Source organism: Hemiscyllium ocellatum, chromosome 3 (assembly GCF_020745735.1).
Source record: "Hemiscyllium ocellatum isolate sHemOce1 chromosome 3, sHemOce1.pat.X.cur, whole genome shotgun sequence".
Taxonomy (NCBI): domain Eukaryota; kingdom Metazoa; phylum Chordata; class Chondrichthyes; order Orectolobiformes; family Hemiscylliidae; genus Hemiscyllium; species Hemiscyllium ocellatum.
Window position 1 is genome coordinate 137,838,699 of NC_083403.1, and position 24,201 is coordinate 137,862,899.

General features: G+C 39.7%; 1 protein-coding gene across 3 annotated transcripts in view; it reads left to right on the forward strand.

Annotated features, from left to right (window-relative positions):
• ldah (lipid droplet associated hydrolase) overlaps positions 1-24,201 on the forward strand; it is a 255,730-nt gene that overhangs the window by 114,226 nt on the left and 117,303 nt on the right. For all 3 annotated transcript variants that reach the window (XM_060853789.1, XM_060853778.1, XM_060853800.1), the window contains exon 3: positions 13,705-13,839. In XM_060853789.1, the coding sequence (XP_060709772.1) occupies positions 13,705-13,839 (135 nt within the window). The remainder of the gene's footprint in view (positions 1-13,704; positions 13,840-24,201) is intronic.

Consider the following 24,201-nt stretch of genomic DNA (forward strand, 5'->3'; position numbering starts at 1 on the left):
CAATGAAGTAGATAACAACAAGCATGCAAGATATTTTAGATACAAATGTAAAAATTATAAACATGTGGTAGAATTGTCACAAGCGAGTGCATTGTTCCTAATCCATATCGATATTATAGATGGCATGTTTAGAATTATGCACAGAAACATACTATTTAATCTTTGGATATTTCTTCACAAGAGCTACCTATTCCAATCTGTCTATTGTTTGCTGCCATGCCCTTAAACATTTGTTTCTTCAAGTAACTGTCCAATTCTTCTTAAAAACACTGAAATCTTTAGTCACAACATTATAAGCCACTCAACCAGTCTGAGCACTTAAATTCAAGCAATAAGTTGCAGTCAGAGATTGTTTGGGACATTTGTCAATTCTGTAATGGATCAGTAAAAGAACTTGTGCCAGAATTGAGTATAACCTTCACAAACAAAAATGGAAATTGCTGGAGAAGCTCAGCAACAAACCTTGTACTAGTAACAAAAAATGCTCAATGACTGAATTTTATGTGCACATTACTTATTGCTTAGTTGCTCAGATTCAGATAATAACTGTTTCATTGTTTTGAACATTGTGATAGAGCTGAACATCGAAGTATGCAGAATTTTTAACATGGAAACGCTATTTAGCTCAAGCTGTCCATGAAATTGTTGATCCTCCACATGAACATGAACACTAATGCTATGTGCATCTATTATTCTTCTAACTCTTTCTTACTTTTTCCTTCAAATCCTGCATCTTTTTAAATGTTGACATGGCTTCTGCTGCAGTCACATGACTCTAATAGCACATTGCACAACTTTGCAACCCATTATATTGTTCTGCTCTCAGTCCTAAATACATTAATTTACTTCTTATTCAGGTTCCCCCTTTCCACTTCAGTTCCAAACACCTCAGGGACCACCTCAGTCTGTTTCAAGTTGAAATACAAATAGGAGTGCTGAAGAAACTCAGCAGAGCAAGCAGCATCTGTGGAGAGAGAAAAAGTGTTGAAATTTGAGGCCAAATGACTCTTCTTCAGAACAAAGGAGAGCCATATTTATCTCAAAACATTTCAGAGACCTTAAAATCTTTGCAGTGTGGAAGCTGGCCACTCAGCCTATCAAGTCCATACCAACCCTCCAGAGAGCATTCCACTCCGACGCACCCCTCTACCCTATCCCAGTATCCCACATTTTCCATGGCTGATTCAGATAGCCTGCACATCCCTGGATACTATGGGCAATTTAGCACGGCAATTCCATCTAATCTGCACACTTTTGGACTGTGGGAGGAAACCGATGCACCCAGAGGAAACCCACACAGACACGGGGAGAATGTGCAAACTCCACACTGACAGTCGCCCGTGGCTGGAATCGAACCCGGGTCCCTGGTACTGTGAGGCACTACTGCTTGCTAGACCTGTTGAGTTTGGCCAATACTTGTTGTTTTTATTTCAGATTTCCAGCATCCACTGTCATTTGCTTTTATTTATCTGTGTCTATCTTCAAAATTTTAAAGAGTACTGTCAAATCATTCTATGATCTATTTGTTGTAACAAAAGCAGTCCCAATAAAACTGTATATTCCTAAAGCATTTTTATGGCATTCACTAACTAAAGTTAGTGTCTTGTTTTTAATGTCTTGTTAACCATAAAACCTGCTCGTTAACGTCATTCTTTTACCAAAGTGTAAGACTTTTTTCATATATCCAAAATGTTCCACCTTATCTCTACTGACACTGGAAGACCGAATTAATTCTGTTGATTTATCGATATTTCTTTTGGTTTTCAAAACTGTTCACTATTTACTCAGGGCTCTTTTATTTTAGCCGCATCCGTACACTTGGAACACTACCCTCTTTAACCTTGATTAGGAGATGACGACATTTTCTTCCTCTGGACCCATGGCGAGGAGTCACTGATAAAACTACACAGTGACATCAACAAGTTTCATCCCACCATCAAACTCACCATGGACTACTCTCAACTGTCTGTCTCATTCTTGGACACATGCGTCTCCATCAAGGATGGACACCTCAGCACCACACTCTACCGCAAGCCCACAGACAACCTCACAATGCTACACTTCTCCAGCTTCCACCCAAAACATATTAAAACAGCCATCCTCTATGGACAAGCCCTACGCATACACCGGATCTGCTCAGGTGAGGAGGAATGTGACGGACACCTGGAAGTACTCAGGGATGCCCTCACAAGAACGGGGTACGATGCCCAACACATCAACCACCAGTTCCGACGTGCCAGGGCAAGGAACCGTAATGACTTCCTCAGGAGACAGACATGTGCTGCAACCGACAGGTTATCCTTCGTTGTTCAGTATTTCCCAGGAGCTGAAAAATTACGCCATGTTCTTCGTGACCTGCAACACATTATCAATGAGGATGAGCACCTCACCAAGGCCTTCCCCACACCTCCACTACTTGCCTTTAAACAACCGCCAAACCTCAAACAGATCGTTGTTCGTAGCAAGCTGCCCGGCTCTCAGGCCAACTCCATACAACCCTGTCACAGTAGGCACTGCAAGACGTGTCAGAGTGTGGACATGGATGCCACCATTACGCGTGGGGACACCTCCCACCTTGTACATGGCAGGTACTCATGTGACTCGGCCAACGTTGTCTATCTTAGACATTGCAGGCAAGGATGCCCGGAGGCATGGTACATTGAGGAAACCGAGCAAAGGCAACGACAACAGATGAATGGGCACCACACAATAATCAACAGATAGGAGGGTTCCCTCCCAGTTGGGGAACACTTCAGTGGTCCAGGACGTTCAGCCTCGAACCTTCGGGTGACCATCCTTCAAGGTGGACTTCGGGACAAGCAGCAGAGAATCGTGGCCGAGTAGAGGCTGATAGCTAAGTTCAGTACCCATAGGGAGGGCCTCAACCGGGACTTGGGTTCATGTCACATTACAGGTGACCACCATTGCACAATACACACACACACACACACACACACACACACTCCTATACGCATGCACACAGGCGCGCACTCAGACACCCACACACACCCTTACAGACACATACTCCCACACTCACACATGCACCCCTCACAGACTTAAGACACTCTGCACTCACTACACACACACATACACTTTCTCACACTCACAACCCGCAACCCAGACAGACACACACACACACACACACACATATATTTTGTGGGGTGAATTTGTACTTGCAGGGTTACATTGCTCAAAACTGCATGAATTTATGTAAAACTCCGTTACCTTACTTTTTAGATTAGAATCAATCTAAACATCATGACATAAACAAAGAACACAGAGGGCTAACACCTTCAACATATTGTCTAGCTATCACCGTTGTTAACAGCTAACCCGAGCATGCAACTTTTAAAAAAAAGGTTTTGTGATTTACACATGAAAGAAGTGAAACTATCACTGTATTCTAACAGATGAAAGGCTTAACAGACAATCAACTTTTCAATGTATAATTTCAGTTACATCACACTGTAAATTTTTGCTATAAATTCTGTGTTAGGATTGAGCCTTCCACTACCACCTGATGAAGGCCGTCGGTCCGAAAGCTAGTGTGCTTCCAATTAGACTTGTTGGACTATAACCTGGTGTTGTGTGATTTTTAACTCTTTAACCTTGTACTATTGATCAACTGAGTGAACATAGTCCCCTAAAAGCGTGAGGTATGACCAGGCTGGTCATGGACATCCAGTGGGAGAAATAGTAGAATCATTGAAGAGTGGCAGTATAGACTCAATGGGCTAAAGAGCCTCTTCTGTACTGTGTGACTCTGTAACTCCCCGTGACAGAAAGATGATCTTTCATGAAGCAGGTGATTGCAATAAGACTGAAGATACTACTTTGAAAAGCTTCTGCATTGGCAACAACTTGTACATGGAGAAAGTGAGGACTGCAGATGCTGGAGATCAGAGCTGAAAATGTGTTGCTGGAAAAGCGCAGCAGGTCAGGCAGCATCCAAGGAGCAGGAGAATCAACGTTTCGGGAATGAAGAAGGGTTCATGCCCGAAACGTCGATTCTCCTGCTCCTTGGATGCTGCCTGACCTGCTGCGCTTTTCCAGCAACATATTTTCAACAACTTGTACTTGTATAGCTCAGTTTAATAAAACATCACAAGGTGTTTCTCAGGAGTGTCAGAAACCAAAATCTGACAATCTGATACTTAACCCCATCAGGCGATATTAAGATGGATGATCTAAAATTTGGTCAAAGAGGTGAGGTTAAGGAGCGTCTTTAAAGAAAAAGTGAAGTATAGAGGTGTATGGAAGGAATTCAAGCGTTTAAAGCCTTTGCAGACAACTGAAAGCACAGTCACCAATGTTTGTACATCCAGACTGCTCGAGAGAGAGAGCTGAATTAGAGGAGGACAGATAGACAACAGCATTGTGGGACTGAAGGCAATTACAGCGGCAAGGTCATGTTGGGATTTGAAGCAAGAAAGAGAATTTTCAAATGAAACGCTATTTAACTGGGACTCAATATAGGTCAGCGAGGCACTGGAATGAGACTTTATGCAAGTTTAGGACATAGTCAACAGAGTTTTAACAAGGTCAAATTCATACAGAAAGCCTGAGAGACTGGCTAGGTGTCAAGTCTACAGGTAAAAAAGATATGTCTAAAGGTTTAATCAGTAAATGAGTTGTAATAATGCTTTCCGGCTGACTTCTAACAACCACAACCATAAGGATATCCCCTTGAGGTCAGTTTTGTTTGAGTTTGATGTCAAGGATAGTTACTTTTGATTCTCTTCAGGCATTCAGCTCTTGCATCTTTGTTTAGATCACAGTTGTGATGAGGTCTGGAGCCACCTGGTTCTGCTGTAAATTGTACAATCTATGATTGTACAAGTTATGTATTACCATTCTGTTTTATTTGTATTCCATCATTTTAGATATGGAACTGAACTATATGTTTGCTTATTCTTATATAAACATCTACAGGATAAAGGTTGTGATGATATTTCAAGACTCTCACTCAGTTTTCATCTGTGGTTTCTTTACTGTGCCTTGTTATGATATTTCTCAGATGTGCATTTGTCCGAATGTTATATACCTGTACAAACAAATGTAATTCCATGTCAAAACTAAGCTGACAGAAAACTGGAAGTTGCATAAATGGTGGTGTTCTAAATACAAATTGACAACATCAGCTACCCACATCCATCCAGTATGTATTCGACATGTTTTTTTTTTAACAGTTTAATGGTATGGCACAGCTGTATTCGTACTGTACTCATAGCTGTTGAAAAGATTTGTAACCACTGGTGCAACTACATATTGTAGCAGAATTCTTTGTAACTAATATGTGCGAAGTTGAGGACAGAAGAGTAAAATTCTGACAGAATTGGATTTTGTTGTAGCTTGGTTTTTATTGATTTTTGTTACTTGTTCAAACGGGGATTTGCAATGTTACGTTAACTCTTGATTTGAGCCAGATTTATGAAAATTCGATGTGCTATATTCCGTTAAGATTCATGCCATGTTCTCAGAAGCTAATTGAAGTCGCTGAGACAAGTGCCATATTTGCATCTTAGATCACTGTTAAGGTTACATTAGTTTAAGAATAACACCTTCTTCAAATTTATAGATGTATTAGAAAAGAAATTAAAGAAAGGACTTAATATAAAGAAGTGCACAAAGTTTGTAGCATTTTAATGGAGTGTTTCAGCCATTCTCCCAGTGCAATCATTTTCATCCATCTAAATTAAGACATAACTTCGGTAGAAACTTTATTGTGTTCACTATTTGTAAAGGCATAGTGTATTTAAAGTTATGCTATAAATACTAAACACTAGAATCTTCAACCTTGGCTGGTTTCTTCTTTTAAAGGAAAAGTGTAAGGATTTTGAGCATTTGAGCTCTCATGCGAGAAAAAGGGCTAATGTTAATCTTTACATGAAATATTGTGCCAATCCTATCCCTGTATAAAGTTTGTCTGTAAAGGATGTTGCACACTTCCAATGAAGTGATCAGTAATTTGGTAACAACTTTATTTGGAAATAAATTGTGTGTTATCATGAAAAAAATACAGTAAGGTATTCAATAGACTTGGTCAGGCCTTGTGATGTTGGCATGGAGTGTGGTGAACTAATGGAATGTGGGTTTGTGTCTGTAAATTGAAACCCTCTAAAGGGTCGCTGGTATTACTGTTGGGAGCAAAGACTACAGCTGAGCTATAGTAGGCATTCTTGCTTTCTCAGTGTAGATGAGATGAGAAGTTCAGCTTTGGCATTGCATACAACCCCGTGTTGTGACTGTGTCATTTGAGCCAAGGAGGGGAATGGAAGCAGTGGTGAGGGTTTACACTGTTTATGGCACGAGTTCAGCACATCAGATATTTTAAAATATAACATACAAAATATAAAGCATTAAATATGTGATTTTTAGGCATCAGGGTAACGACTATAGGAATTTATTTATCACATAATTGCACAGTCAGGAAAAAAGTAGACAGATGAATTGGCTATCAAAATGCAGTTTGAATGCGATGCCAGCAAGTTAAGTTTTCAATGATTCTGTGCACTAGATATTTATTTAATGAGCCGTTTAGGCACAGTGGACTGAGTGGTCGTCTTCTGTGCATGAACATTTCTGAGATTATTTGAAGTGGCTGACTTTGTGCAGGCTGCTCAGATACAACTAGATGAAAGACGTCTTTCTATACTGTAACCATTCAATGACTATTCTATATTCTTACCTGAGGAAATACTGGTGCTAAGGGAAATAATGTTGAACAGCAATTCAAAAATGCTTTTATTCTGGTGCTGTTTCGTTCAATTTATAGGATTACACTACTAGAAAAATAAGCCACTTTAACCCAGCATAGGTTCTAGCAGGATGAATATTTTATAGCTGGCTCAAAATAATTCAGCTGTTATTTTAAAGTTGTTGTGACTGATTTTTGTTTATAATTCAGTCACCGGTATCTCTGGCTTAGCCAGCATTTATTGCCCATCCCTAATTGCCCGGGAAAAGATGTGGCGAGCTGCATTCTTGAGCTGCTACATTCATTGAGGTTACACCCACAATGCTCTTCGTGATGGAGTTCCAAGATTTTGATGCAGCGACAGTGAAGGAATGGTGTGTGGTTTAGAGGGGAACTTGCAGGTGATGGGGTTCCGATGTATCTGCTGTCTTTGTGAATCTCGGGGGTAAAGATTGTGGATTTGGGAAGTGCTGTGTAACGTGCCTTGATGCATTGTTGCAGTGCATCTTGTAAATGGTGCTCACTGCTGCTACTGTGCATCGCTGGTGGAGGGAATGAATGTTGATGGTGAATTAGATGAGGTACCAATCAAAGTGCTTACTCTTGAATGCCATCAAACATGTTGAGTGTAGGTGGCGCTGCACCCATCCAGGCAAGTGGGGCATTTTTCATTACTCTCTAACTTTTGTGTTGTAGGTGTTGGACTGGCACTTGGGTAGTTGTGATGGGAGTATCTCAGCACAGAATTCTCAGCATCTAACCTGCTGTTGCAATCAGTATTTAAATGGTTAGTCCAGTTAAGTTTCTGGTTAATGGTAACTCTGAAAATATTGATAGTGGGATATTCAGTGATGGTAATGCTGCTGAATGTCTCGGGACAATGGTTGTATTGTCTCTTGTTGGATATGCTAATTGCTTGTGTGCATTACTTGTGTGGCATAAATATGAATGTTGTTCATTCTTGCACATTTGGATTCCGATTACTTTTTATCTGAGAAGTCACATTAAACTTGTGCGAACATCAGTGTACATGTTCACCTTTGACCTTATGATAGAAGGGACATCTTTGATGAAGCAGTTAAAGACGGTTGGGCCCAGGGCATTACACGGAAAGACTTCTGCAGAGATGACCCAGAGCTGAGGAGATTGACTGATGTAAGAAATCTTGCTGAACAATTTGACTTCAGGGTTCCAGTCAAATACAAGAGAAGTTCTCACTAGAATGGTACTCCAATGTAACAATTAGTCAGCTAGTGGAGCAACAACAGCTTGTTTGCGTACTGCAGCTGATTATGTATTTTGATTATGCAATAAACTGCAGTATCTGGCAAATTGTTCTTATATTGGCCTGAAAGTGCGGCACTGGAAAAGCAAAGCAAGTCAGGCAGCATCCGAGGAACAGGAGAATGCCGATGAAGGTCTTTTGCCTGAAACGTTGATTCTCCTGCTCCTCAGATGATGCCTGACCTGCTGTGCTTTTCCAGCGCCATACCTTTTGACTCTGATCTCCAACATGGACAGGTTGGACTGAAGGGTCTGTTTCCATGCTGTACATCTCTAGAACTCTATCTGCAGTCCTCACTTTCTTATATTGGCCTGTTTTACTAAGGTTTCATAAGAGAAGCAGCCATGAACTAACTGCCAGAATTTACATTGCTACATCTAACTTCCTTATTATGAACATAGAATTGAAAATTCGGCTTGTGAGTTTGCCGCTGAGAGAAAGCAGCCAGTATTTAGAAGTGTTAATGCCATCAGGATGATGATAATCTTTTGAAATCCAAATTAAAACAGGGACAAAGTAAGAATAATTTGGTATGCAACTGTTCTTGCTGCTTGCAATTCTTATATCATCATATGGAATCTATACCTTTTTAAAGTATTATACCCTTCACTGCCATCCCTTTTTAGATTTCAGGATTATTTCCACAGCTTCAGAGCAACGAGACAACTGTTGGACAATTTCAGTTTGCAGCATTACTCCTGGTAACTAAAAATTTCTCTGGGAAGGTGACATCGGAACTAGCAATGGAATAAGTGCTCAGATGTAAAAAGAAAAAGAAACGCAATGCCTGGTTTCAGTTGTACCATTCACATTTGAATGATCTGTAAGTAGGAGGGACAGGAAGAGACCGATTGGTTACTCGTCTGCCATTCAACAAGATTACAGCTGATTGACTATTTCAACTTCACCTTTTCCCATTATTCCCATAAACACTCATTCCAAAATAACCCAAAATCTATTGACCATCATCTTGAATATAATCAGTGACTTTACCTACTCAACAACACCAATAATACTTCATGCTCAACTATGTTACTACACGCTATTTTTAAAATCAATTACTCTTAACTGTTTGGAACATTGACAACATAACTTTATATATTATTAAAATTGTGGCCATCTATTCTCTCCTACATCAAAGATTCTTGTCTGGTCAAATGGAATTTCAGTTATACTTGTCTAACACCTTGCCTTAACTCTGTAATAGAATATTACAATGTTTATTATAGATTTGGATTTGGATGTAGGTTTGCTTGCTGAGCTGTAAGGTTCAGATCCAGACGTTTTGTCACCCTACTAGGTAACATCTTCAGTGGGCCTCAGGTGAAGCACTGTGCATGATTTCTGCTTTCTATTTAAATGTTTGGGTTTCTTTGGGTTGGTGTTGTCATTTCCTTTGGTAATGTCATTTCCTGTGATGATGTCATGTCTTGTTGTGATGTCATTTCCTGTTCTTTTTCTTGGGGGTGGTAGATGAGGTCTAACTCGATGTGTTTGTTAATAGAGTTCCAGTTGGAATGCCATGCTTCTAGGAATTCTCGTGCATGTCTCTTTTTTTTAACTTGTTCTAAGATGGATGTATTGTCCCAGTTGGAGTGGTGTCCTTCCTGGGACAACACATCCATCTTCGGACAAGCCAAAGAGAGACACGCACGAGAATTCCTAGAAGCATGGCATTCCACCGGAACTCTATCAACAAACACATCGAGTCAGACCCCATCCACCACCCCTGAGAAAAAGAACAGGAAATGCCATCACCACAGGAAATGCCAACACCAACACAAAGAAACCTAAAAATATAAATAGAAAGTAGAAATCATGTACAGTGCTTCACCTGAGGCCCACTGAAGATGTTACCTAGTAGGGTGTCGCAACATCTGGAAATGAACCTTCCAGATCAGCGAGCAAACCTACATCCAGGACCTCAACCTGAGCTACAAATCTTCTCAAAACTCGCTAAAATTTGTATTTTCCAGTCACCTTTGTTGTCCTTTATCTTTTTATTTGCAGCTTAAGATTCCAAATTTCTTTTTATAAATTGTAAAAGGCTCCTGTTAGCAGAATTAGAAGTTTGAGTTTCCAAATCATCCATTGTAGTTCACTGTGAGTCCCACCGCTATCATTTTGGGTTACCCGCGCCATACATTGCACTCAATTGACTTTAGTTAAGGCTTTTGGTGTTGAACTTTACCTCACGTGCGTCTTCTGTTACCCTGTGGTCTGGAAATTGGAAGCGTCCAGACGAACTAGGAAAATGTTGTCCTTTTGCCCATTGGTCTCCAGGCTGACTTGTCTTTGGTTCCTTTAAAGTGGCATGAGACATTGGCTGCAGCAATCATCTAGTCACGAGTCAAATCAATTAAGGAAACAATCAGTAAACGCGAACCTAACTGAAATAAAATTGACAGAGTTATAAAAAAGGCATTGAAACTCAGATCTGCATCTACTGCTTTGTTTACACATTTATCGATGTTTTCACTTAATCAGGTGAAAGAATTGCCTGCAGTTATCCAGCTTAGAGCACCAGTAAAGCCAAGCACCAGAATACATGCATGAATCATATTTTTAGCAGCTAGTTTGGCAGGCAGCAAAAAAAGGAAAAATTGGAATTTTAACAACAGGACTGGAAGACTACCTCCCAGTTTTCCCTCAGTATTTCTGAAAGAATGGCATCCAATGACAGAGCAACTTGGAAAATACTTGTTCACTAAAAACTTAAAGATAATTTCAACACTGCTGAGGTTGCAAGATATAAACCCCAGTTGTCTCAGGTTATAAACCAAACACCTCATGAACTTTTAAGTTACATATTCTTTATCTTCCTGTGCCTCCTATAGTAGGCCCTCACCCTTTTTTTAAAATGTCATGGCTACGTTTGACCTTATCTTCTATTAGTTTTTTTTCTCAGTTATTAATACAATTTATCTTTCTTTCATTGAAGAAAATCTTGTAATTGGCTACTTAATTCTGAACTCTCAAACCGTGGGCAGAGTCATCCCAGCCTCTGAACGACATGGGCTGTGGTGAGAAATTTTGGGAATTTGAGCAAGATGCTGAGCAACGTCCTTCTCGATGCATAATCCAAGGAGTCTCACTTTTTAATCAAATCCTGGATGTTGAAATGAGATTCTGGCTAGTGAGTAGCAAGAGACCTTTTGGCATGGATTATCACTCATTATCACCCTCCTAATTACGTAATTTCACCTAATTCATATGCATCCGCTTCCTCACTGGATAGAAACTAGATGCTGAGGACCCCCGGCATAAATGTCACTGCTGACTCTAGATCAATGCTTGCTCCTATGGACCTCCAACCCAGATACCTCATACCAATATCTTGCAGCATAATCCCATGGGGAGCAGTTGCATGCAGTCCGTGTCCACAGTGATTGCCATATGACACATGCCAGCTTCACTGCATCGTAATGGCACACCTCTGATCCACTTACAATATGAGTCTTCACTTTAATGCTGCATTTGGAGCACTCTGATGGCTTCCATTGGAATGCTGCTGTAAGGACTGTTTGCATGTAGGAACAGATAGCCAGCTCATGGACTGGACCATCTGAAATTGTGACTTTTTTTTAAACTTAAAATATCACCTTCTCTGTTATACTTTGTTGAATTATAAAGTAGGAATTAGATGCATGGTACATTGATCATGTGTAAAAATGCCCTTTTGAAGCTGCAAAACATTTTAACGATCATGCAGAATGTTTTGTGAAGGGGAGCACATTTACATCTGTCTGAGTATATTAATCTGGAAATAGATGAACAACACTTTCAATTTTCTTAAGATCCAATTCGTTGAGTCTTTGTTCCGCATTACTACGTTTCCAGTCTCATTTTCGAGAAGTTGAATTTTACTCTTGCCCTTGTCTTATATATCTTTTAAAAACTCTTGAAATCTTATTGTATAGTTCTTTCTAGCTTCCCCTCATGTTTCATTATCTCACACTCTTATTGCTTTTTTAGTTAGAATTCACATGACACCAGGTGATAGTCCAACAGGTTTATTTGAAATCTCAAGCTTTCGGAGCACTACCATTTCACCTGTTAAAGGAGTTGTGCTCCGAAAGCTTGAAATTTCAAATAAACCTGCTGAACTATAACCTGGTGCCATGTGACTTCAGATCTTGTCCTCCCCAGTCCAACACCAGCACCTCCACATCATGGCTTTTTTAGTTGTCCTGTGTTGGCTTTTAAAGGCTTCCCAATTCTCTGGCTTCTCACTAATTTTCATCACATTGGATACTTTTTCTTTTGTTTTTATGATGTTCTTGACCTCCTTTTTTAGTCATGGTTGTCTCATCCTCCCATTCGTATGTTTCTTCTTCCTTGGGATGAATTCCTGCTGTGCCTCCCAAATTATTCCCAGAAACTCCTGGCATTGCTGTTTCACCATCATCCCTGCTCGGCTTCCCTTCCAATCAACTCTGGCCAGCTCCTCCCTCATGTCTTTATAGTTACCCTTACTCAATTGTACTACCATTACATCTGATTTAGTCTTCTCCCTCTCAAACTGCAGGGTGAATTCTATCATATCACTGCCCTCTAAAGCCTACACTCCTTAATCAAGTCTGCCTCATTATACATCACCAAATCCGGAATTGTCTGTTCCCTGGTGGGCTCTACCACAAAGAAACCATCTTGTAGACATTCCACACAAATTCCTTTTCTTGGAATGCACTGCCAACCTGATTTTCCCAATCCGCCTGCATATTGAAATCCCCCGTGATTATTGTAATAGTGCCTTTCTTATGTGACTCTTCTATCTCCTGATTTATTTTCTTCCCCATATCCTGACAACTGCTTGGAAGCCTGGGTACAGTACTCCCATTAGGATTTTTGTTTTGCTCTACCTCAACTCTACCTGCACAAGTTCTACACGTTTCAACCCAGTATTGTTTTTCCTATTGATTTAATTTCATTTCTTACTAACAAAACAGTCCTCTGTTCACCTGCTTTTGACAGGACTCACCTTGGATATTTACTTCCCAGCCTCAATCCCCTTCCAGCCACGTCTTTCTCAAATCCAATTCATTGAGTTTCTGTTCTTAGCAGTGAGGCTGGAGAAAGTCAAATAAAAGATGAAGATTGAATTAAAAGGAACGATCCATTGGATGCAGAACAATAATGGTTTCATCTTTGGGATGTAAATTTGAATCGAGTGTGGACTGATGCGATATCTCTTCTCTTCACTAATTAATCCAACCTAATATTCAGCAGCTTTCATTTCCTGATCTCACAAGTGTGTTATCTTAGCTCCTGGGTCCATCAATTCCTTGCTTTTTAAATTTGCATTTTTGTTGTCAAACCATTAAAGTAATTGAGACAGATAAATTAACTCCCTTCATTTTTACCCCCTCAGTTATCTTCATAAAGAATTGAAATGCTGCTAACCTCAAGCTAAATTATGCATATCATTTGTTAAGGTTTTTGAGTTTGAAATTGTATCTATTTGATATTTATTTATTTTAGACGTTTGTCTTCAATTGTATTGGATAATACTCAAAATAAATAAATGGATGTTTATCTCTCCATTAGAGATAATATAGTTTGCTCTTTCGTTTCCAAGAAATTTAACCTTTTACAGGTTAAATAATCAACAATTTCTTCCTTTGCTGTATTTTCTTTATTCTGAAGCTGAATCTGTGGCCTATTTTCTTCCACTTTTTATTGTTTTTCTAAAAGATCCATTGTCTTTTGTGTATTTTCACAGGGAACCCAGGAGTAGTCTGTTACTATAAACCGTTTATGCGGATCTTATACAAGATTCTCAACCAGAGGTATCCCATTTGGGCTATAAGCCATGCGGGCCACTGTGTTCCCCCTGAAGACATGGAGATGATGGAAGGTACTGTCCTTGGTCTGAGGTCTACAAAATGACATTGTCTTTCTCTCATGTTTATACCGAACTGCAGAGCTTCTGAAATTTCTACAGATTTGTTTCTTTTGTTGAAAATGTCACTATCTGTGCTGTATTTCTTAAATTGTAAAGTAAGAATTATATGTATGGTATAGTAATCTGGTGTAAAAATGTCCGTTGACTCCTCAATACGTTCTGAAGGTCAAGTAGAATGCTCTGTGGAAGGCGACCACAAATACAAACTTTGCAATATATTAATTTGGAAATAGTTACCTCCTCCCTCACCTTCATCCACTTATCACTTTGTCAGCTACCTTTCCCCAAACCCACCTCCTCCCACTTAGCTCTCAGCCCCGACCCATGAGCCTCATGAAGGACTTATGCCCAAAACGTCGATTCTCCTGCTCCTCGGATGCTGCCTGACTTGCTGTGCTTCTCCAGCACTGATCTCCAGCATCTGCAGTCCTCACTTTTTCCCAGTAGTTAAGCAATTTTTATTTTCAATTTTCCTAGGATTTAATCTGTTGGAGTTTTGTTCAGAACAGCGCATTGGGCATCATACGCAACCTGTTCACTGAGACAGCCCAGTCTGCATGAAGTTGAGAAATATACAGAATGTTTGCTGAGTAAAAACGGAAAGAACTGCAGATGCTGTAAAGCAGAAGCAAAAATGGAAACTGCTGGAAAAGCTCAGCAGGTCTGGGAGCATCCGTGGAGAGAAATCAGAGTTAATGTTTCAAGTCAAGTGAGCCTTCCTCAGAGCTTTTGCTGAGACTGGAAGGGTGCGTGTATTGGCTGTAATTTGAAGTGAGTTTCTTGAAGTCAGTGATTGTGAGTTAGCAGTTAATTTATATGAAATGGAACAGATTGAAGAGAACATTTTTTGTGCAGTGGCATATCCTTCAGTATTTTCGCCTGGAGCCTTAGACACTATATAAATGAAGGGTTATAAAAGTTGATATTTTGATGTTGCAAGCGAAGCATCTTCATTTAGAAAAGACCAGAAATTTACCAGGTGTGCTTCTTAAAAACGAGATATACTAAATTGAGAGGTCCAAGCTGGTGCCTTGTTTCATTCTGTAATGGATCAAACTCCAGTGAAGGGTTCTGCTATTAAGAAGTTTGTTACTACTGATGCTAAAACCTTTGACTTGTAGAGGTGTGACCCTGAATACACCTTCTTGCAATATTTTGTTTAAACTGTGCACAGCAGATAAAGCTGTTGAACTACAGTTGTGATGAATGAGCAGTATCTCCACATGGTTTTCATCCAGAAGCAATACATTTTCATTTCAGGGTGTCTCCACACACTACTGTGTATACTCCAAAACTACAGTGTAATGTGCTTAGGGCATTTTTATAGCATATTTTGTGAAAAAATGCCTTGCCTAAACCTCTTCTAGATTAAGATAATTATGCACAGATGTATAAGGCATATGCAGGGCAGTCATTGCTAAACGAGCTGGATGCAGTGCTGCAGTTCAGTGTAAGGAGAGAAGGAACGGGCTGAGTTAATATATGAAACACATGTTCAGCAATAAAGCTGGCAAATACAAACAGTGAACCATTTATTACCTTTTTCATGTGGCACATTACTCAAGAGAAAGGAAAATGTGGTAGCTGAGGAACAAATGGCCTAGAATGATTTAAATGAGGTCAACTTGGGAAGGTTGAGAGGATGATCTGCAAGATGAGCCTTAACCCCATTAGTAGTAGGGCAAACACATAGAGGCAGTGTAATCAAAGTCAGTGAATAACATACGACAGTGCTATCATAGTTATTGCCAGATTTACTGGTTGCCATGAACAGTGATTCAATATGCTCCTTTTATTCACTTAAGATGTTGCGAGTGTGCTTTACTTTTGATACTACAATTTGAAGAAGTCAAGAACAGAAAATATTTTGGGCTGGTGCCAAAAGCACCTTAACTTAAAACTTGGATTGTGCCTGAGAAGGGATATGAGCCTGGGGCGATACATCCTGCATCCACTGACTGAGGCTATTGTCCTGCTCATCTCAGACTGCTTTGCTGGCCTCCTTTGTAGATGTGATGTGTGGCTTCGGAGGTATTGTACTGGCCCCAAGGGATCAGTACAATCGGTGGTCTTGAACAACAGTCCAAGGAGCTGGGTGAGTTCAGGGGGTAGGAGAGAGCATAGGTGGCCGTCAATAGCTTGGAACATTAACACAGGGCAAAGAGTTGCACACCTGCATATTTTGGCTCTACAATAAGCAAAATAAAAAGTGTTCAACTTAATTTTTATATCAATCTTCAAGGCTGGTGACCAGTGGAGTGCCACAAGGATTGGTGCTGGTCCACTACTTTTCAACATTTACATAAATGATTTGGATGTGTGCATAAGAGGTACAGTTAGTAAGTTTGCAGATGACACCAAAATTGGAGGTATCGTGGACAGCGAAGCAGGTTAATCTCAGATTACAGCAGGATCTTGATCAGATGAGCCAATGGGCTGAGAAGTGGCAGATGGATTGTAATTTAGATAAATGCGAGATGCTGCATTTTATGAAAGCAAATCTTCGCAGGGTTGAAACATTTAATGGTTCAGTCCTAGGGAGTGTTTCTGAATAAAGAGACCTTAGAATGCAGATTTATATCTCCTTGAAAGTAGAGTCACAGACAGATAGGATAGTGAAGAAGGCATTTGATTTGCTTTCCTTTATCAGTCAGGATATTGAGTGCAAGAGTTGGAAGGTCATGTTGCGGCTGTACAGGACATTGGTTAGGCCAATTTTGGAATATTGCATACAATTCTGGTCTCCTTCCTATTAGAGGATGTTGTGAAACTTGAAAGGGTTCAGAAAAGATTTACAAAGATGTTGCCATGTTTGGTGGTTTTGAGCAATAGGGAGGGGCTGTTTTCCCTGGAGCGTTGGAGGCTGAGGTATACCTTTAAAGAGGTTTATAAAATCATGAGGGGCATGGACAGGATAAATAAACAAAGTCTTTTCCCTGGGGTAGGAACTAGAGGGCATAGATTTAGGGTGAGAGGGGAAAAATATAAAAGAGACTTAAGGGGCAACTTTTTCATGCAGAGAGTTGTGCATGTATGGAATGAGCTGCCAGAGGAAAATGGTGGAGGCTAGTAAAGTTGCAACATTTAAAATGTATCTGGATGGGCATATGATTAGGAAGGGTTTGGAGGGATATGGGCCGGGTGCTGGCAGGTGGGACTAGGTTCGGTTGGGATATCTGGTCAGCATGGACGGGTTGGACCGAACAGTCTGTTTCCATGCTGTACATCTCTATGGCCACAAATCTGACTGCAGAGCACCGTCCCAGATCCATTGGCTGTAGTATATATGACTTCCAAAGCTCAGTTGGCTGGACCATTGGATTACTATTCTGAATGACGTCAACATTGTAGGTTCAATTCCTGCACTGGTTGAAAGTCCTTCCTTCTCAACTTCTCCCAAACAACTGAAATATGGTGACCCTCAGGTTAAATAAGAGAGAAGCCCTTTGATCCTCTGGGACCATAACAACGTTACCATGGAGGGCGGCACAGTGGTTCAGTGGTCAGCACTGCTGCCTCATACCACCAGGTTTAATTCCATCCTTGGGTGACTGTCTGTTTGGAGTTTGCATATTCTCCCCGTGTCTGCGTGGGTTTCCTCCGGGTGCTCTGGTTTCCTCCGTCAGTCCAAAGATGTGCAGCTTAGGTGAATTGGCCATGCTAAATTGCCCATAGTGTTAGGTGCATTAGTTGGAGAGAAATGGGTCTGGGTGGATTACTCTTCAGAGGGTCGGTGTGAACTGGTTGAGCCGAAGGGCCTGTTGCCACACTGTAGGGAATCTCATCTGATCTAATCATAATTCATTATTATAATATGTCTCATATAATTTATCCTTACCAGTTATTTTTTGTCTGTAAATCATGTCGATAAAATTAGTGCCATGCAATATAATTTCTTCAACAGCACCTTCTGAGCAATGATCTTTACCACCTTAGGAAACAGGGAGAGCAGACTCACTCTAAGCCACACATCATCGTTGCCCAGAGCTGTTTCTTTGTTTTCCATTGCCACAAAGCTTGGGCACGCAATCTCCCAAAGTTTCAGGTGTGCTCGCGTCACATAGACAGCAGCAACTCAAGAAAGTAGCTCACCACTATCTTCTCAAGCATTGCTCGGGCTACACATGAAGGTCTGCTCTTGCCAGTGACACTAATGTCCCTTGAATGAATAAAGGAAAAAGTAAAACTCCATAATGGTCACCATTAAACTACTGGATTATTGTAAGAAACCATCTGATCTCCAGATGTTTATTAGAGATAAAAATTGGCTATTCGTATCTGGCATCACCTATAAATGACTCCTGGTCAGCAATGTCGTGGTTAGTTCTCATTTGCCCTCTGAAAATACCCTAGCAAACTACTTCACTGCATCCAAGAAGGCAACTCACCAATATCTTCTCAAGAATAATTACAGGTAGACAATAAATACTGGCCTTCGCAGGAATTTCTAAAATCTTGTGAATGAGTGAAAATAAAGAACTCATTAAACTGTAACTCATTGAAATCTCTGTTCCTCGATTCCTGTCACACACGGGCCCAAACTTCACCTAGTATGCCACTTCCTGGTGAATTTTACTGACTATACATTCCCTAAAACCATTTGAATGCAAAATCATCATTTGTGTGCACAACTCCTAGCAACCTCTTGCAGTTCTCTATGGTAAAACATATTCTTTGTTCCCTAGCATCTTGTATTCTGTATTTTATGGACAGGATCAGTCCATGTTGTACTAATTTAGGATTTACCTTAAAGTTAGCCTGAAATGCCAGCTGCGTATAAATCCACAGAGCTGCTATGGAACCAGAATGGACTATCCTGTCATATTTGACATCGAGGAGAAAGTGAGGTCTGCAGATGCTGGAGTGTCAGAGCTGAAAATGTGTTGCTGGAAAAGCGCAGCAGGTCAGGCAGCATCCAAGGAGCAGGAGTCATATTTGACATCGAGTAGTTATACATTTGAAGTTTGATCAAAAATGACAGCTCTTCAGTAAACCAATTTATCGATTCACCTTTTCTTTGGAAATTATTGGGAGGAGAGAATGTATTCAACCTATAATTTGTTCTTGAATTGTATGTTTTCTTGCCGTACTGTAATTCAATAGCGTAATTGGCATCAACATATTGAAGAGAAAAGATTGAATGCAAAAATGTTCTTGCATTTCTCTAAGCCAGATCATAAGGTTAATAATGTATCAAATAAATCATAATATCTGAAGTGAACCAGATTAAAGTGAAAAAGATGTTTCTTTAAAATGTTAAGCAAAATCAGTATACTTAAGATCAGCTCTGATGAAGAGTCATCTCGACTTGAAACGTTAGCTTGCTCTCTCTCCATGTGTGCTGCCTGAGCCACTGTGATCTCCAGCAATTTTTGTTTTCAGTGCTTAAGATAATAGTTGGCTGTACAGAAAGTATTATATGGTGTAGAATTATATTTTAATTTGTGCCTTTTTGAGGTATTGTACATGTCAGATTAATAACATATATGGAGATGGCTATAATAAGGATAAATGTCCCTGAATTTGATCATGCTAAGCAAAGAGGCTTAAGCCATATCTACAGCACACCAAATTGTTCAAGGTACCCTTTTTGATATTTAAAAGCACACACACCAGGACTCCATCCGCCCTTATTGTTCTGGTGGGTCAGGTGGTAACAAGACTCTCTTCCTGTGCACCATGAACCTCTTCAACTCCTGAAAATTAGGCACCTCTGAGATAACACTTCATTGTAAGAAATCTGCCTTGCTGTAGCCCTGAAAACACAGGAGAGTCCATGAGCAGAACCAATAGAAACAGATTGACCTCAATCTGTAGACCTAAATTTTAAAATTAAGATGAGGGTCAGAATGGTAATAAGCAATGACACAGGAAATCTCCTGAAAATCTTCAATTATGAATTGATTAAATTTTCGGTAAAAGACAGTTCAATTAATACGGACTTGTTCTGAAACGGAAATTGCTCTGAACCACATATACAGTGATGTAATGACCGCAGAGAGGCCAGTATCCCATCGCCAAGTTATCCTTTACTTACATATGCACAGTACACTGCCTATGGCCAGCCATCTCAGCGTCAGTCCCTGAACTGAGGAGATGCTAAATCTCCTGGTTATATTTTTTCTTTTTCTTTTTTTTTTCAGGCAATTTTGAAATCAGTCCTCACTTAAAAAAAATACCAAACTGGCTATATAATTCAGCCAGTTCAGGAATCAGGTTTCCTCCAAAAACAAACAGAAATCAACAGCAGCAGTAACACATTGACTGTGGCCCAGCCAGCGCAGAGTCAGTCTCCTGGTTACATCTGTCAGCCAGGGCTTTCCTAATTGGTCCAGGTTAACAACCCCAATAAAGGATCTCCTGGTCAACAGGATTCAGCTGGTTCCAATCACTATAAGTGATAAGTACAGTTATGAATGCTTCCTATGATTAATATTTAGAGAAAAATCATTGGCTACTTCTGAAAGTATTTACAATTTCATGGAATAACTCCATATAAATCCATTTATTATGTCACTGTTGTAACAACCTTTGACCGGGAAATAGTATAGTAAATAGGTTTTTTAACTTACTTAGAATGTCTGAAATGTATCAGTGTTTTAAAACAAATGTTTGAGAAGGATCTTTAAGAGTTTACATCAATTAATAAGAGGTCGATTTTAATTTTTTTTGATAATGAAAAATATTAGTCCACGTGATGTGGCAACCCTTGACCTAAACGCAATATCCACCAGAAGGAAGTTTAAAAACAATGCTAGAAAGGAGAGCTACAAATGGAAGGGAAAGGCAATCAGTGCACATACACAGGTACAAAGTGAAAAAGATGCAAAAAGAGGTGCAAAATATTGTTGTGAGGAGAACAATAAATCACTTTCAGGAGAGGCTGGAAGAAAGGGAGATACTAATTCTTGAAGAGACCATGCGAATTGACTAAAGGGATCTGAAGCCTCTGGCAAGATGCAAGTTTAAAATAATGAGGGGTATAGATAGAATTAATGGTGATTCTCTTTTCACTAGGATAGGGATTTCAAGATTAGGGGGCACATTTTTAATGTGAGAGGAGAGACATAAGGAGCAATGTTTTTACACAGAGGATGGTTCGTTTGTGGATTAACCCTCCTGAGGAAGTGGTGGATGTGAGTGCAATTACAACATTTAAAAGGCATTTGGATAACTACTGTACGTGATTAGGAAAGGTTTGGAAGGATATGGACTAGGAGCAGGCAGGTGGGGCGAGTTTAGTCTGGGATTATGTTTGGCATGGACTGGTTGGACCAAAGGGTTTGTTTCTGTGCTGTATGACTGTGTGTGTGAAAATCTTTGGGGTATATTTAATTGCTTGGTTGAAGAGGAACCCGAGAAAGGTACACCATTGTCATGACTTTGAAAGATAGTTAGCTTATAGAATTGTGCTTTTCCAATGATAATGATATTCATGAAACTCCATGGAAGAGACCTCATCAGACAGGACTCTCAGCTGTCCCTGTGTATTTAAAAAACATCATGCCGTGAAATAATGCAGCTATTAAGTAATGCTGTACTTGCTGAAGGGGAAAGTTTGTCATTGTATTTCATCAACAATTTAAAGAGGAATTAATCTTTTTATTTGAAGTATCATTTGCCAGCTAATTCATGGTTAATATGCATTGTTGCGGATTTGTGTTGCAGTAAAAGTTATCAAGAGTAAAATATCCCAGCAAAAGCAAAATACTGCTGGTGCTATAAATCTGAAACGAAAACAAATTGCTGAAGAAACTCAACAGGTCTGGCATCATCTGTGGAGAGAGAAACACATATGAGTTAAAACGTTAACACTGTTTCTCATTCCACGGATGCTGCCAGCATACTGAGTTACTCCAGCATTTTCTGTTTATGTTTAAAAGTCAAATGTTATGATTAATTCTTCCTTCGTGGCAGAGGGGTTGTGCATGTTCTGTAAATTTGGTTATTTTGATATACAGTCCTGTGACGATCATAATGCTATGCACAGTAATGAGCAGAATTATTTTGTCAATATTTTTCAGCAAATGACTTTGTTGAATGATAATTGGAACAAGAATCCCATTTTAACCTATCAGTTGTATGACTGTTCCCCTTTGATCCCGCTGACAACTTTGAAGCTGTGTGGTGACCGTATTGATTGTGTGTGTTATTGAAATAGGCTCGTGAAATTGAGGGTTGAAGTATCTTTGGACAGCATAATATCTGCTTCAGTGGAGAAAAACGTGACATTTGTTTGCAACCTGCAGGTGGTTTCACTATTTGCTGTTCATTTCATGCTCTGATGTGGATTGTCGGTGGTATAGTGTGTCTAGACAAGCCAAATGCTGTACTTGATAATATGGCTAGGAATTATCATAAGATCACAGAAATATGTACAAAACGCTCTTGTGATTATTAACAGTGTGCCTTAGGCAGGGCTTAAACACAAATAAGTGTGTGGCTGGGGAAGAACTTCTTTTTTTCTTGAGGTATGTATTCTCCACTTTTTTGATCAAAATAATTTTCAAGATTGGAGTTAACCCTATCAGCGAGACACTGTGGCTGGAGTTCCAGTGAAGTCAGGCTGTTCTTTTGTGCAATTTGAGCACATTCAAATGCAAGTTGCATCCAGATGCAAGTCAACTTTCTGCAATCCTTTTGCTCCAGTTTAAAACAAATTATGCCAAAAAATGATTCCACACAAAACCTGCCACACTCCCAAGTCAATTTAAACACCAATGCAAATTGTCTGTTAATGAGCTTTGGGGACAGAAGGTGGTAAAATTAAGGTATTTTTAAATGCTCAAGTATACTTGACTGTCAAGGACACTTAAGGAATTTTTGTTTAAAAGCCTTTCTTTTTTTTTCAAATTACTCAGAAACTGACCACCGTTATAGCCATTAAATGTTCTGTTTAGCTTTAAAATATATCTTGTCTTATTAAAATCAAACAATCATAGCTGACAGACTAATAACTAATTAAAATGCACTTTTTTATGATAGACCCATTTTAGACTAGATTAGATTCCCAACAAGATGGAAACAGGCCCTTCGGCCCAACAGGTCCACATCGACCCTCCAAAGAGTCACCCACCAAGACTCATTTCCCTACATTTTACTGCTGACTAATCCACCTAATGCCATGGGTAATTTAGCATGGCCAATTCACCTAACCTGCACGTCTTTGGATTGTGGGAGGAAACCCACAATGACATGGGGAGAATATGCAAATTCCACACAGATAGTCGCCCAAGGGAATCGAACCTGGGTCCCTGGCACTGTGAGGCAGCAGTACTATCCACTGAGCCACCATGCTACCCATTTCCAGGGATATTAAGCAGTCTGCAAAAATTGCCACTCCTGTATATCTCAAGAGTGCATTTAATGCTTTAAAAAGAAAATTTTAAAAGATTACCCAATTATTTTTTCAAATGGAAATTTTTAATTTTTGTTGATTTGCAAATGTGTTTGAGTGTGAACTTCAGCAAAAGTACAAACCTTAAAACAAATGTAATTTTGAGCACAATGTAAACTGAGATTACAGATTCCAACCAAAGCAGAAATACTTGACCAGTATGCGAACAAATATCTACAATACAAATTGAATTTGCAGCAGCTGACATTCTACTGCTACTAATATATTTGTAATGTGCTGCGCTCCATCTAAATCTAGCCTTTCAAACAGATACATTAGTAGAGTTTGAGAAGGATGTTGCCAGAAATGGTGAACTTTTGGGAAAGTTGTGTATTCTGGGGTCATTTTCTTTGTAACAGAGAACAGAGGAGAGATGGAAATAAGGTGGATAAAATTGAAGGACTAGGTAGAGTCACTTAGAAGGAGATATTTTCCTAACCATGGGGCATAGATCTAAAGATGGACGAGAAGGGAGAGGAAGAGAAGTCTTTCATCCAGGGGGTAGGATGTTTCGGGAAACTCACTGTCTAATTCTGGTGAAAGGCAGAAAGCCTCATCACATTGATGATAATACTTGGATATGCACTTGCATTGTCACTACTTCATAGAATTATGGACAAAAGTGGGATTAGCCTGGACAACACAACTCTCAGTCCCAAACAGTGACCTTTCTACCCTCTTCCAATGGGTAGAAGAAATAAATGTTTGAAAACATGTACCAACCGATTTAAGAACAACTTCTTCCCCACTGTTAACAGACTTTTAAACGGACCTTTACTATATTAGAGTTGATCTTTCCCTGCACTTGAACTGTCACTGTAACACTATATTCTGCATTCTGTTCTATCACCCTGATGTACTTAAGTATGGTATGATTTGTCTAAGGAGCATGCAAATCAATACTTTTCACTGTATCC